At 40.2% G+C, this 16,357-nt stretch overlaps 1 protein-coding gene across 1 annotated transcript; it reads left to right on the top strand.

The window, feature by feature from the left end:
- The first annotated feature begins 1,553 nt into the window (after positions 1-1,553).
- Positions 1,554-16,347, top strand: samd10a (sterile alpha motif domain containing 10a). Its single transcript, XM_085144842.1, has 6 exons — positions 1,554-1,581; positions 3,160-3,341; positions 12,360-12,528; positions 12,615-12,755; positions 15,485-15,607; positions 16,023-16,347. The coding sequence occupies exons 1-5, from the start codon at positions 1,569-1,571 to the stop codon at positions 15,580-15,582; spliced, it is 603 nt and encodes a 200-aa protein (XP_085000968.1). The 5' UTR covers positions 1,554-1,568; the 3' UTR covers positions 15,583-15,607; positions 16,023-16,347.
- The last annotated feature ends 10 nt before the right edge of the window (positions 16,348-16,357 follow it).

The following is a 16,357-nucleotide window of genomic DNA, read 5'->3' as shown; positions in this document are numbered from 1 at the left end:
ATGGCCAATATGACCTGCTGAAGTTTATACTGAGCATCAGAATGAAAAACAAAGGTCATTTAAGTGATTTTGAATGTTGTTACTGACGAACAGGTTGGTCTGAATATTTCAGAAATTAGGATCTATTGAGATTTTCAAACATAACCATCCCACTCAGGTACTAATCTAAAAAAGAGAAAAATATCCAGTGAGCAGCAGTAATCTGGGTTTTTTCTATCGTGTATTTTTTCTATTGTTCGATATTCAAATGGCTGATGTAAACAGCATGAAAGCAAGGAGCAACTCTGCCTTCTGTCAGTCTTCAGGCTGGTGATGGTGTAACAAGAGTGATGCTGTCCTGTCTGTACAGACCACACTGTTGAATCTACACCACAAGGAAGACATTAAAACTTCCAACCCAGTACCAGCTGGTGAGGGGATATTGATCCTTAAACGGCTGTTACTGTTTATTACCAATATATGGAAAGCCTTTCTTATCTACAGTGGTGATGAACAGAGAGAAACAAAACCACATTAATAGAAGTTTGTGAAACAGGTTCTGATAATTATGTCAAAACACAGAAGTTAAAATTAGAGCTTATTCACTTTACCCTTAAAAAAAAAAAAAAAAAGAAAAAGCAGCCCCTTTTTCTTCCGCCTTTTGCTCATCAGCCCTTTAAGGCAATGATGAAACCAAATGTAGCTTTTTCTTACTTCTGTTTACGCTTGTTCGTATTCCTTTTGTTTTGAGTGAGAAAAATAAGAAAGAAAGACAGACAGAAAGAAAGTCTTTTGCATGGCTTTGATTGTATTTTGGGTTATGTTGGATGCTTAAAGTTTTGTGTTCTTCTTCTCCTACGGAGGTCTTTCTTTTACTCTGCGGCCAAATGTGGCCAATAAAGTGAGTGCAAGGGCAGGTGTGAGCAGGAACAGTCACCGTCCTGCAGCTCTTCTGCACAGACCCGACATAGAGGGTCCATCACAGGGAGGGCGCAGTGCCCACGGGCGCGCACAGAGCTCCCTTTCTTTAAGAAAAGGCAAAGGGGAATTCCTTATGGTGGATGCTGCAGCTATGAGAAGCCTTTTCATCCGGCTGTTTTTCAGAGTCTCCACTGGCTGCGTTAATTACAGGGCCCGGGGCTGCACTTTGAGCTCGCTGTGCTCATGCATGCTCTTGAGAAAAAGCCGCGCATCTGATTCTCACGACACTGACGAAAACCACACACAAATACGCGCGCGCGCGCACATGCTCGCGCCCTCCTGAGCCCGCGGAACCAGTCAGCCAGCTGCTCGGGGACATTCTTGTCCAGTCTTCTGCAACTTCGGCTTCACAGACAGCAGCAGTGACACCGAGGACGACGTGAACTGGTTTTAAGACGTGGTTGTTTGTTTATTTTTTTTTTTAAATCCCCACTTAGCCCAGCAGCTCAGGTCAGAGGATGTGGAGCGTCGCTGCTCCTGCCAGACCTCAGTGAAACTTTTGTCGGTGAGCGGAGCGCACACAGAGGGGAAGAGCTGGACCCGCAGCCCGTGTGTCGGTCACCGGAGAAGATGGGAGACTTCCACTAGGCTGTCTCCGAGAAAACATCATGGCTGTAGACGGTAGGAAGGTTACACTTCAATATTATTAATAATAATAATCAGTAACTCTTTTCTAAATAGTCCGACTCGCATTCCGCCGAAATCTAAAGCACGCTGATTCCATTACTTTAACTCAATACTTGCTAAACCAGTTTATCTGTTACGTAAGTGGCCTCAGCTGGAAAGAGCTCCCTGAAGTAAAGTGCAGCTAAATGCTGCCACATTAAATCTATTAAAAACAGACTCTGTCATATACATGCATTCAGACATTATAAGAATATTATGCATAAGAAAGGAACAGAAGGGGGTCGCTGATGATCAGTGACACAGTGCTGAAATGGACAGCGCATCCAGCATCGCTACTATCAGTGTGACTGTTGCTGTGGTCACTTTTCTGCCTTGGTTTGCTCTTAATGGAATTAACTCCCAGCAGCTAGCTTCTGAAGTCCTGATGTGCATATTTCTGATAGGTAAAGATGTGTGCCAAGTCAGAATTTTAAATACCCCAAATAAGAGCTTTAATTTAACTATATTCATCCAAAATACAAGATTAAAGATATTGCAGGCAGGCCACACACTTCATAATTTGTTTAGTAAGGATTTTGATCATGAAAGCGTTTCCTTTCCAGTACTGGCACTTTTTAAAGAGAAGGTTTTTTTCTCCATTTGAAGGGAAAAGGCTCTGACAAATAGTCTTAATTATGCATAATACATCCATGAAAGGGGCACATTTGTGTTTACAGCGGCAGCCTGGGTGAGTAACACTCTGAAGGAGGGTTCGTACATGCCTCGAGTAAAACCTCAAAGAAACCAAAAATCGCACACCAAGTTTTTTTTCGTAATAACCTGATAGTGCTGGTTTGCCTTGATAATTGCAGGACGCAGCCTGGCTCCGCTCTCGGTGGGAGATGGTGAATGACAGAAAAGAGAAGCACAAAGCAGGAGAAACGAAGGCACTCTTTCATCTCCTCAAAACCTCGTTTCCCCCTGACAGCCTCTCTCGTTCTGTCCTCTTTTCAAATTCTCTTAGTCAACTTAAGATATTGAAAATGCACATTAGCGCACACGCAAACACAAGCTGCACACGGAGCTTCAAACGTGGTAAGAAAATCCTTCCAATCTGGCACATGAATGTGTAATGACCCGTGGCTTTCTGCCAGAATCTGTGCCAGTAACAGCGTGTTTACTGTAGTTGCACACTCTTTAATTACTGGATGTTGGGAAGCCACCTGCTGTTGAGTCAGTTTGGATATCTGCCTGCAGGCCTCGTCCTAATGATGAGAAAGTGGCTTGTCTCACAACTCTACAAGCTTTTCACAAAGTAATTGTGGTACCTGAACGCCGACTTCCAGGATTTATCTACGATCTTATCAAGGCTCAGATAACTAACTCAAGCCTGGTTTGTGTCAATAGAGCAGATTTGCAGGAATTTGCTAAGGAGACCATTCCTGAATGGCAGGTTATCCATATGGTTTCAACCCTGCCTTTTGTTTCTAAGTCATGCAGAGCGAGGGAGTAGGGAAGTAGTCCCATGCTGTTTTTACACTGTCAGCAGGTCTGCCTGTCTAATCATTATACCCCCTCCCTTTATTTCTCCAGCTGCATCCAGTTTCAGTTTCTGCAGGCCAGCTGTGGAGTACAGGGCTCTGCCCGAGGACTTTAAGCACCAGCTGAGTCGACGGACAGGTGGGAACCTGACCTGGCATGACGGCCGCGGCCAGAAGACAGCGGGAGGCAGAACAGTGAAGCTGCTACAGCAGCCGGGGACCGAGGCCCTGCAGGTACTGAGCACCTACATGACTTCAACATGTCGAAAAGCGCACCTGGTGCATGTTGTCATGATCCCCTTAGGTTTTCTTTATTCTTGAAGCTCAGGGTGATATATTACTTTCTGCCTAATTAAGCTTGATGATGTTTGCCACAAATCCAGAGTTAGGAAAACCATATATATTTTCTTTGGAATTCTAATATGTTAAAGATTAATTTAATTGCTAAAAAAAATTAACAAGAAATGTAAGAATGCAAACCTAATGAAAGAAAAGAAGAAAGGTCCTGTGCCGATAGTTTCTCAGGTCAGACACTGAAACCTTTACTCTTTCACTCAGTTTAGAGTTTTTTCTGATACTGCAGAGAAAAATAATGACAAGTTTCCGACTAAAGTTTTTCACGTGAACTATGTGCGTATCTGAAAACACGGCCGCCTATCTGGGCATGATTAGCTGGTTGCAGGCATGACTGCTTAAACTAATGGTCACAGATATGACTGTGGTGAAATGTAAACAAGAGGGCCAGTCAGAAAATCAAGCATTTAAGCACCTTTAGCCAAATAAACAGACTCTATCTGGACATAGATGTAGAGCTTCTTGTAAGCCATACACTATGTCTATGATGTTACAATCCTATTTGTACCAGTGGCTTTGCTGATCTGTGTTGAAGGCATCAAAATAAATGTGTGTGGATATATACACTTCTCTCTGTATCTGATTCCAAATACATTGGTTTTTGTAATACAGTTCACTACATGGAGATAGCCACCTCAACGCACCGTGGATGACTTACAGGTGTTGTAATAACATGTAACATCCACAAGGACTCAGAGATGACCAATATAAAAGCCTTACTTTATATGTTTATGTAACAGAGGCAGTGCATGTTAATGAACATTAGCAGGAAAATATAATATGCTGGATTAATTTAGATCCGCATCCCCTGGGTAGCTTGCATTCAAAAGCACACAAAGACACACAAAGTCAAAAAAATAATCCAAGTCCTGCATCATCCAAAGTTAAAAACAACTATAGAACTGGTTTGCCACAATGTGCTGTTTGAAATGTGGCTTAAAAGTAGGAATTCTGCTTTATTACAATTAATAAGCAATGGCAATATTTAGTTCTTTTTACTGACATGAGCTACTTCACAGTCACCTATGTTTTTAAGTATATACATTTTTAAAAATCCACTAAGATCAAAATATTGTTGTTGTTATTTGATGCTACCAGGATGAAATGAAAATTACTTTTTTGAAAATCAAAGCTTTTAGTGGCTTTTTTGAAATATGTTTGCACTGAATAAAATGTCGTTCCACCTCTTAGTGGCCAGGTAGCAAAATCTTTTAACGTTGCATTTTATGATGTTAGATAACTTAGTAGAAGGACTTTTAAAGGTTAAATAGAGTTCATTTTGAGTCCAAGATACTTAAACTTGTTTACAACGTCATGTCCTCGCCTTGCAGTGAACACGCTGGAGTGTGTCCTCTCTGCTGGTTGTTTTCTGCACATCATACACACTGTTTGATATTTAGTATAAGACATAATTTCGTAAGCCAGTCCTGGACCTGAGCCAGTGCCTGTGCCTGGGAGATTTTTCAAATTACTAATGCATCAATATGTTTAATAAATTGAGGGTAATCCACATCTACATAACTTGTCAGTATAATAACCATTTATAGCCATTCCGTTTCCATGGCTATTAAGCACTGTTGTGTTTCACTAAAAATAACTATTGTGATTTATGTAAACTGCGCCGATGGCGATATCAAGAAATTAGTGGTGTTATGTGTTTCCGGTTTTATTTTTTATTTTCCATTCCACTGACTTCTTGCAGACATGAAAAAGTTGCACTGCTCATACAAGAAACTGCTGTGTTTGTTGCATTAGCAATATATAAGCACATGCTCATATATTCTCCTCTCAGATTTCTGCACGGAAGTCTGAAATAAAAAAAAAACCTCATAGTCTGAGAAATGAAGCCGGTCATCATCTATTGTTGTAAATGGACACTTTGTTAGTAGAGAATGAAAGTTGCCCTCTCCCCAGCGGGTTGGTGAGCTCTAACAGCCTTTTAGCTTTAAATAGCACAGGTCTTCCTATGATCGCACTATGCTGCACCACCACTGTGCTTGTTGACTGAGAGCAGAGAAAAGTTGAATTTATTTTGATCCTAACTGCCTGATAGTATCCAGCCTGTGCCTGTTGTTTCAGGATAATAAACAGTTAGCCATTTCTATAGATCTTCTCGCGTGAAAACGTCCTCATATCTACTTCCAGTAGTCATTCTGTTCCGTTATAAATTAATAGTTTTTTGTTATCTGATACAGCATTGTCTCTTCACACAGCCAGTTTGGGCAGCAGAGACAACCCATTTATACTGTAAGCTGGCCTCATTTAAAGCTCTTGGTTACAAGTCAGAGAGCCCATGCCTTTGTCTTCGCCCCATGAAAGGCTCTTTAAAAGGCTGTTACAAGCTGAAGCTAAAGCTGCAAACATAGAACTGGGCTGGGCTGATAACATAGTTGTATGCAATGCATTATGTCTTTGCTTCAATCCTCTTGGATGCACATAAAGTAGTGGTCTGTTTATTTTTGTCTCGACGCACATGAACTTAATCAGTGTTGTGTGTCTGTGCTGCATTGTAATGTGTTTACAGTATTTTCAATTCCTCCATTGTTAAGTTTTTCCACTTACTTTTTTTTTGCCTGCTGTTCTCGTATTCACTCTGTCAGTATGCATCTCTGCCACCTCTCACAGGCATCCAAACACTCATTATGGTCTCTATATTGTTTTTATACTTCACAGCTGTGGACTCAGAGCAGCAAAATACATATAGTAACCGCTGAAAGGAAAATTATTTGGAATGTTTTTGGTAATGACTTCATAATTTATGTGTGTGGGTTGTTGTTGTTTTTTTAGTTAGAATATAAACTATATATTAACTTCTGATTCTAAACTGGTGCGCTTAATATGCCTTAATAAAAGGTCTTTAGTATTCCTCAACCTGTTTAGATTTATTAATAGAACCAGCAAGAAGAGGCTTTGGTGCATATGTTTACTGAGATATACTTCTTAAGTTTTGACCATGAGAAATAGGCCCATATTTGAGGTTTTAAAATATTAAACTACTACTGCAATAAATGCTTCACTACACTAAAAATTAAACAATAAGAAACCAGAGCTTAAAACACAATTTAAAATATAAATAATATGAAAATATACATAGCTATACATATAAATACATAACTTTTGGTCCATATTGACGTGATAGCATCACACAGCTGCTGCAGATATGTCAGCTGTACATCAATGATGTGAATCTGCTGCTGCACCACATCCCAAAAGTGCTCTATTGGATTGAGATCTGGTGACTGCAGAGGTCATCTTAGTAGAATGAACTCATGTTCATGAAAGCATTTGAGATTATTTGAGCTTTGTGACATGGTGCGTTATACCCATCGGAAGATGGGTATATTGTAAAGGGATGGGGATGGTCAGTAACAATACGTAGGTATCAAAACTCACCTATTTAAACCTGTCAGCTGCAGTTCTTAGCTGACAGGAGTGGTACCTGGTGTGGTCTTCTGCTGCTGTAGCATATGTGCTTTCAAGATGTTGTGCATTCAGAGATGCTCATCTGCAAACCTTGGTTTTATTGGGTGGCTGTAGCTCAGGTGGCAGAGCAGGTCAGCCGCTAATCAGACGGTCGGTGGTTCGATCCCAGGCTGTCTCCTGGCTGCATGCCAAATATCCTTGGGCAAGATACTAACCCCATGTTTGCCTACTACTGCTGGTGGTCAGAGGGCCTGGTGGCGCCAGTGTTGGGCAGCCTCGCCTCTGTCAGTGTGCCCCAGGGCAGCTGTGGCTACAATGTAGCTTGCCATTGCCAGTATGGGTGAATGCCTGAATGTAGTGTAAAGCGCTTTGGGGTCCTTAGGGACTGAGTAAAGCGCTATACAAATGCAGGCCATTTACCATTTATTTAACGACTGGTTCTCTGAAGCAGTCTGGGCACTCTCCTCTGACCTCTGGCATCAACAAGGCATTTCTGCGTGTGTGTATTTGGTTAAGGGTTAGGAATTCATTTTTGATGGTTAGGTTGGGTAAGCGGCTAGGGAAAGCATTATGTTAGTTAGATATCCTCACTAAGATATGAAAATGTGTGTGCGTGTGTGTGTATGTGTGTGCGTGTGTGTGTGAGAGAAAATCTCAGTAGATTAACAGTTTCTGAAATATTCAGACCAGCCTGTCTGGCACCAACAGCCACGTCATGCTTTAAGTTTGAATTTCAGCAGGTCGTTGAGGTCAAGTTGCTGCCATGTGATTGGCTGATTAGATATCTGCATTAACGAGCAGCTGAAGATGCATACCTAATTAGTCCTCAAGTGACCCTTATCCAACTAAATCACTGCTAGGGTTTTGCGATGGTTCTTGTTCTGCCTCTAAGGGATCTCTGGCCTCAAAAAGTTTTACAACTCCAACTTTACATGACTGTGGTCAATTTTCACATATTCTGACATTTTACTGGGCAAACAGTCGTTTTATTCACAAAACAATTAATAATGAAAAATCATAACCTGCAGCCAAATTAGAAATGGAGCTTTTGGGGATTTGGGGGGATTTTTTTGCATATTGAAGGACATCTGACTCATTTTATTTTTAATGAATTAAGGGAAATGTTCACTCCTAATCAAACAATGTTTAAAAAATACCAATAAGTAGAAATCCTTTGTGCGATCACTCCGACCACATTTATTCAAATACAAGCCAAACACGAGGGCTCAGGTTTTTACAAAAGGTAGGGTGTGAAGTGAAGAAAAAGTGTTTGCTGCATAAATGGAAGTGATGAAAGAAAATCCAGAGGGTGAGAAGGAAGTCTAAAGATAAAAGCTCACCATAAAAGTATTCATGGTGCATTAGAAGTCAGTCAGAGCCAGAAAAATACTTTATTCAAACTCTGAATGTGTCTTTCTTTGTTATTTAGATCCCCATTAACTGCATTGCCACAGCAACAGTATCTGCAGCATGTCAGTGAAAATGATGCACATCACGTCCGACATCCCCGCTCACAAAAAAACTCGGCAGTAAACCTCCCAGTGAGACAAAACTGTAATCAGAAAGCAGTAATCACTCTGAAGTAAAGCAGAATAGGTCACTTTCTTGATCAGCACCGCATGTTTTTGGAGAAATAAAAGTTTAATATCATTAGCTGCTTGATTTATTGTGTGAAAACTTCAAGACAAATTATTGTTCTTTGTGTTAAACAAAATTTACACAGGGGGGGCAAAACAAACTGAGTGCACTCGGCTCCAAACCTCAAATCCTCTATTGAGTGTTCAGCTATGCCAAATACAAAAACAAACAGAATAACTGGCTTCTTATTTATTGTTGGGGAAGAGCATATTCCAGCTAAAAACCATAATCAGCATAATCTGAAAAATCTCACCAGGTGAGGCTCACACTGAGGACCACAATGACGTGACAGAAAGACTGTAAATGTCGCCCTGTGTGCGAGTAAACCACACAGGACGACATCATTACTAAGTAATTTGTCATCGTGCACAGTTAAAACTCCTCTATGTCTTTAAAAATTGTGTAACATCATATATTAAATTACATTAAACAACCCAAAAGTGATTATTGATTAAAAACTTCTCGCAAAACATTGATATTTTGGTTGTTTCAGCTCACAGCTCGAAGCCCAATGTCATTCATTCTCTCCAAATATAAATAGAAGAGTACTCACATTATGTAGCAGTTTTGTCATTTGTATATTTCATCACAAATTAATTACTGATCACAATAAAAGAGACTTAAAAATAAGCAGGGTGGCATGGTGGTGTGGTGGTTAGCACTACTGAAGGTCCTGAGTTCAAATCCTCCATCTGGCCGAGTGTAGTTTGCATGTTTTCTCCGTGTTTGCATGTGTACTCCGGCTTCCTGATAAGGAGGAGAATGGATGGATATTGTTGATATACTTTCAGTATCTGTATGCTTGCACTACACTCCGGTGTCAAAACCAAAAGCAAGCAAACTTCTTTTTTAGTTACTTCGATTTTTAGTGCAGATCACCATTGTGTTATGGAAAATGTGTTATGGAAAGACTGCAAATTCTCCAGAGTCTGTGATTCATGCAGGAGTAGAATGCTTTGTCTGTCCTGTCTGTAACAATTGAAAATAAAAATACATAAATAAATAAATAATAATAAAGGTCAATCAAATGGACCAATACGGCAAGGCTGTGATGATCCACTTGGTAAAGTAAATCCGCTGGGCATCTTTCTTGGCCTTCAGACAGTAATTCTGATGGCTAAAAAGAAAAAAAAGGAGTTGAATACTTTCTTTCTTCTTGCTATTATTGTTCTTATTATTAATATTATATTTTAATGAAATGAATCATTGCTGACATCCTATGGATCAAAAAATTGTTGGTGAAGTGATGAACATGCTTAAAGAAATATATCAAACTCACCATCTTTGGTTCTATTTTGAGAATAAGAATGTTTTTAACACCACTGCATCCTGACATATCAGGCAGACCCTCCTGCAAAACTTTTGCTCCACTGACTCTTGCACATCAGCCAGATGTGATATTTTTTATCTTGCAAATGAACTGCTGAACTTGCTAAATTTTTAAAAAAGTGATTGGCTGATCAAAGGCGCAGCTTGATTACAACACCAGTTTTGCATCCTGTACATCTATAAGATAAAAGAGCTGAATCTCAACATGACACTGGCCTACATGCATGTCTTTGTGTGCTTTTCTGCTGCTGCTGTTGCTGCTGCTGCTTGTTCGCCACTCTTCTAGGGAACTTCACAGCTACACAGATGTGCCTACACTGCCTATACATATGGCAACGATCACCCCTGTGTTCTTTAATGAGGCTGAAACATGTTCTAGCCCTGTAGAGGCCCAAACTTGTCATCTTTTGATGTATATAAGGCATGTGAAATGAAATGTGATACTCAATATTCATTTTACAATCCTCCCAGCAGATGCTCAGTTAATTGGCTGTGTGCACATGTTGTGTACAGTGAATAAAAGACAGTGTGCAGATTTGTACACAGCGCATGATAGATGTGGGTTGTATGGATGCACAGCGGCAACAGCAGGCGAAAAGATTAAAAGAGCTTTAAGGTTCATTCAGGTTTTAAATAGAGTCTGAATTTTGTGCGATTCCTCTGGATATATTTTCATGGGAGACATCTCCTAGCAGTCAAACGCCACCGATAACTGAATATCTTTGGCAGTTAATGAGAGGTATGCCTGTGGTAGGTTATCTATCCCAGCACAAAGCACATCAGTACAGTATGTCCCCTGTGTGAACATGTTACTGTGAAGTTTAAGACTTTCTTTTTTAAGAGATAAATTAAGGGATACACGTCTCTAGTGTGCACAAGGGAGGTAGAACTGGCCTTCAGCTAATTGAAGGATGATTCACTAACTCAATCCCTGGCTCCTCCTGTTGGCATGTCTTAGACCTAAATACTGAAACCAAAGAAGTGGAAGTAGCGCATGCGCCATTAGCGTGCTGCCTGCTGTAACCCTAATTTCCTTCGGGATTAATAAAGTATTCTGATTCTGATTCTGATATCTGTGTAGATTCTCAGTCATCCAGGTCATGGTCATCTAAGGAGCATGGAAAGAAAAGCAACTGCACTTTGTTATGTTTCTTGAAGACATTTCACCTTTTCAGTTGAACTGAAGCAGCTTCTCGGATAAGAGGCGAAAGGTCTTCAAGAGACTTGAAGAAGTTCAGTTGCTGTTATTTCCAAGCTCTTTAGATTAGTGTAGTAATAGTGCAAAGGACTTTGAGTCGTTGAACAGATCTCACCTCTGAAAAATGCTGTCTGTTTACTTATCTTAGTATCTCTCTATTTGAAAAATCTCCTTAAGCCTCTTTTTCACTAGCACATGCTCAGCTTGATTCAAGTCCATTTTGGGGGTTTTGCATTTGGTGGCAGTACCTCGTACCTCGTCCTTCACAAGAATCAACCTGGCATTTTTAAACACAGCAACAAGGGAGAAGGCTGCAAACCGAGGAGCCTCATTCAGCCACGCAAACACTTTTCTGTGCTTAAGTGCTTTCTGTCTATCAATCACACACATTCATCAGAGAAAAACTTGGGGTTACTATCTTTCCTAGGGACATTTGGCATGCATAGTGGAGCAGCCAGGGATCAAACCACCATCCTGCCAATTAACAGATGACCTGCTCTACCGCCTGAGCTACAGCTACGTCTTCTGTGGTTGGTGCCTGTAGATTTCAAGATTTAAAGTTCAAAATAATCCTTTTTTATCTAAGACTGAGCATTGCTGTAACCTCTGTGTTCTTCTTCTGTTAGCTACTTCAGCTACCTTACCCTTTAAGACCAGCCTGTCTGTTCTGATTGGCTCCCCCTCAGAAACACATGATTTTAAAAGGTGGTGGATGGTTTTCTGTGCTCAAAGCCAGTGTGTGTCCTGGTAATAACAATATTAGGTATATGCACTCTGTTTGACATCATTTGGAACCAAGAGTAGAAAAACTGTCTGAAGTTGTGTATTTAGTGCCGTTTTAAACCTGCGAGTTTGGTTTCGCTCACCGTGGCTCAAGGGGTTGGGAAGTGCATATGCAACCTGAAGGTTGCTGGTTCAATCCCAGCTCTGTCTGTCTCGGTTGTTGTGTCCTTTTCCACTTCACCTACCGCCTACTGGTGTTGGCCAGAGGGGCCGATGGAGCGATATTCACCTCGCCTCCACCAGTGTGTGAATGTCAGAGTGAATGAATAGTGGAATTGTAGAGTGCATTAGGTTCCTTGAAAAGCGCTATATATATATATAAATGCAATCCATTATTATTATTATTATTAATTTGCACATACTCTGACCTCAATATGTGCAGCTTTACCCAAGTTTGATGTGAACATCCTCTACTGCAATGGTACACATATGACAGAAATAAGAAAAATAAAGCATTAAATGTCCCCTTATATCACTAACCCTCTGCATTTATCTGTATGTTTTCCTGTCTGCCTTCTTATCTACAGTACCGCTCCAGTGACAATTATGGGATATATCACACGAGCCCAACACAGCCCAGCCTGATCCGTCCTGTTGTTCTTTGGTCTCAACAAGATGTGTGCAAGTGGCTGAAGAAACACTGTCCACACAACTACCTGACCTATGTGGAAGCGTTCTCCCACCACGCCATCACAGGTCTGAGATAGTAGAAAAACAGTCCCACTAGTGAATTCATGAATTACAGTTTAATTGTAAAAAATGACTTTGTCATCACCTTAAAGGCCGAGCGTTACTGCGCCTGAATGGGGAGAAGCTGGAGCGCATGGGTTTAGTGCAGGAGACACTTCGACAGGAGCTGCTGCAACAAGTGCTGCAGCTCCAGGTGCAGGAGGAGGGACGCAACCTGCAGCTGCTCAGCAGAGGTGAGTGTGTGTGTGTTTTCAGTCTTCCCAGTCCTTGACTTTCAAGACACAGTTTGACATTTTTCACATTAAAATTTCTGACTCCTATTCCTGTCAATTAAAAATTAATCTTTAGCTAGCAGTGGTTTAGCTTAGAATTAAAATTACATGTTTTATGATGAAAATAACTGGAAAAAAAATATTGACGATGGCTCCATAGTTTGTGCTGCCGTCCCACAGCAGGAGGGCTCAGGTTCAAATCCAGGCAGGCAGGCAGGTTAAAACTTGCATGCTCTCTATGCTTGTGTGAGATTTATCCACTCTGTTTTCTCCTGTTCTTGTAAAACCTGCTGCTGTAATTATGCGTATCTGTGCCAAGGATACATTTCACTTCTTGGTTGAATAACGTTGGAAAAATGTTGGTGGGTGTAGTTCTGAAACAAAGGGGCTTTTCACATGGGAGGCATTCTGCTGTGTGTCCAACGCCACCAGCCCTGCATCTGTCTGGAGTCAGGGAAGTGTTATGGCTCTCTGTGATGTAAATATGAGAACAGCAATGTAAACAAACAACACTTACACAATAAGTGGGTCTGTTTTCTATGTTTTCCATTCACTTTATTCAGATGAGACTACTGTGGTTTTAATATACAAAGCAACACTGTGACGGGGGCCCCACCCTGTGGGGTGCTCGGGGTAGAGCACCTGGTGGCCCATGGTGACTCGCCAGATGGAGCCTGAAAGGGTCAGCCCTTCTGTAGGCCCAGCACTCACAGGGGTTCAGTAAAAGATGTGGTTTTCTTTGTTTCTTAAACCAATTTTTTTGTTCACGTCTGTGAACTACACTAAAAGCACTGCGACTTCTCATTGAAAATAATTGAATGCTAGCAGTTGTTATAAGCCAGCAATGGAGTTTGACGTAACTTGCCTTTAAGATTAATGAAAAAGATTCAATGTCTTTAAATCATGCAGTGACATTTTTAGTCAAAATTCTGTTCAAACTAGAGCTAAGAGAGATAGCTTCTTCCATGCTTGTATTAGGCAGCAAAGTAAGACAGTAAGGCTGAAGTCCCCAAGCTAAACAACAGACATTAGTTTCCTCTGCCTACACACAGTCGCTGCTTACAGCTCATAAAACTCTCCTAATTAGAAGCATGAGAGCCCAGTAGAAGTGGTTGCATCTTAGCTGTGCATCATTGGCAGAACAAATGAAAATCAATCAGTTAAACAACTTATCAGAAACTCTTGGCTGGCTGTGCCTTTTCAGTCTTTGGCCTTTTAAAAAAAGGAAGTAAAAGCTAAAGTATAGAAAGTCCCAGTTATTTGTTTTTGTGGGGGTTTAGGTGGAATGGATGGATGCCTGAAGAAAGAGTTTGACTCACAGCACCCTTTTAATTAACAGCAGATTGTTGGTGTTACACTTAAACAGTGTTATGTGTTAGAGGTGCTGGTAGGTGCTTCTTTTGCTAGCTGCTTTCAGGTGATTCCTGTCTTTATGCTAAGCTACTTTATGCCAACGGCTGGTTGTCGTCTAATGTAGATATAGACGTGTTAGGGATGTTATGATACTAGAAATGTAGTAGTCAGTACTAATATCAGTGTTAGTTATATGATTGTTGATACCCAATTAAATAACATAGTTACAAAAAAGCAAGAAAACAAACAAACGGAATGTTCCTTGTATTTAAAATTAGCCCCTTTATAAAAAAAAAGTTTTATATCACTGACATGGTGGTGGCAGACCATTTATTTAAAATGTTAATATTACAGTTGTTGAGAGGACACAGGCTGAATTGTTAGGATGGTTCCCAATTAGGCTATGGAACAGAGCTGATGTCACAGAGCTGATAATAATAATGCAAAGTAGTTCCATGTTGACTTTTACTTCTAATAAACAAGTCTGGGCAGAGCCGTCATGGCAGCTGCACTAGTCGCATGGAGGATAGGCGCATGGTGCCTCTGTCACTTCCAGACCTGCAGCCTCGGTACAGATACTGTCTATGGTAGATGTAATAAAAGGACAAAACAAACTTGACGTGGATGGGTGTGTGTTTGTTTGTGTATCTGTTTTTTTGTTTTTCCTCTCTTTCAGCGACAGTGTGTCCTTTTGCTAGAGTAGATAACATGTTGTGCTTTCTTTGTGCTTTGACCTGTGATCTAATCTTTTCTCCTGTTTGTCCCCTTTTCTATTTTCTTTTGTATTCTCTTTACTTCCAGCTGTCGGCTCAGGCATTATTACACTATACATGTATAAAATTAATTAAATAAAAAGAAATCGGTCAGCAAAAGGAGCCTGTATAGAGTTTATAGGGATCCTCTTGGCAAATCGAATATGTTTGGCACATCAGTGCATTCAGACCATGATTCTGCTTGCTGAAGCTTGTAGAAAAGAAAGGTTTAAAAACAAACATTAAACAATTATTGTCATATTTTGAGAATTTTGATATGAATTGGTATCTTCTGATGATATCCCTTAGACACATGTTATATCAGGCCTTGTGTCTCTTTAGACTGAACATAAATGTTTGTGCTGATTTTTTACGCTCTAGTGAAAGAAAAGCAATAGTCATAATAAGCAGTCTGTTTTTAAAACTGACTTAATGTTCATGGACTATCCTGACACAAAATGGTATTAGTCACAGTTTGTGTTACTGTGTTAAGTTGTCCTAAATTATCTGACTGTTAAGTCTTTTTCATGGTACTAACAGCTCAGTAACAGCTAACTGACATATATTCTTGATTTGTATCTACAGAAACCGTCAGACCTCCAAAGTGTTGTTCAGATGGACTTGTTTTGTCTGCAGATTCCCAAAAGATAAAGTTAAAAGGCATTCATGAACCACAGCACTGAAGATAACAGACTCAAGACATGAGAAGTATGGGAGTATTCCTGTCGGTCAAAAAAGCATCTGCAGAGAGCTGTAATATTGAGTTATTATTGTGTTTTATAATTATGTTGTTTAAATATTACAGTTATCAACAGAATATAAGCCTTTTGTACAGTACTGACATTTATAGCTAACCAGAACAGTTTAATCACTTGTAAATTCAGAGGGTTGGGATATGTATGGATTAGACGCCCCAGCTCCCACTGAACAATATGGTGGCAGCAGTGATGTATTGTTCCAATAACCAGCAGGGACCAACGCAAAATCTTTGTCTATACTTATCTGTAAGATCGAGCGGTGAAAGCTTATTATTGCACCTGTAAAAACAAAAAGTTTAAAAAACTTTCTATTAAAAGTTAAAAAAAAAATATCTGAAAAGTGTTCATCGTTCTGTGTTTTGCAGGGTCCTTTGGAAGGATATCCTAGCTGGATGATGGAAACACCGGAGTCAGACTTCATATAATCATGTAACATGAAATGTGAATCAGATCTGTAGGATATGTGCATCCAGCGAGCTGTGGTCTCCAGAATAAAGCTGTTAACTGGAAGTTGGCAGCTTTTCATTCCCTGTCTGCACGATAAACTGGTATCATCTTTACAGACTGACTATGAACTGTGATGAAAAAGCATCATGACAATCCATTTATCAATTTATTGCCGTCTGTGATTAATTATTAATTAACTGTTCCTCTCTTACCGTCTCTTCCTCTCATTCTTCTCTTTGAAACGTTTTTTAAT

Source organism: Neolamprologus multifasciatus, chromosome 20, assembly GCF_963576455.1.
Source record: "Neolamprologus multifasciatus chromosome 20, fNeoMul1.2, whole genome shotgun sequence".
NCBI classification, from domain to species: domain Eukaryota; kingdom Metazoa; phylum Chordata; class Actinopteri; order Cichliformes; family Cichlidae; genus Neolamprologus; species Neolamprologus multifasciatus.
Note: the sequence above shows the minus strand (reverse complement) of the source record. Positions and strands in the feature narration are given on the sequence as shown.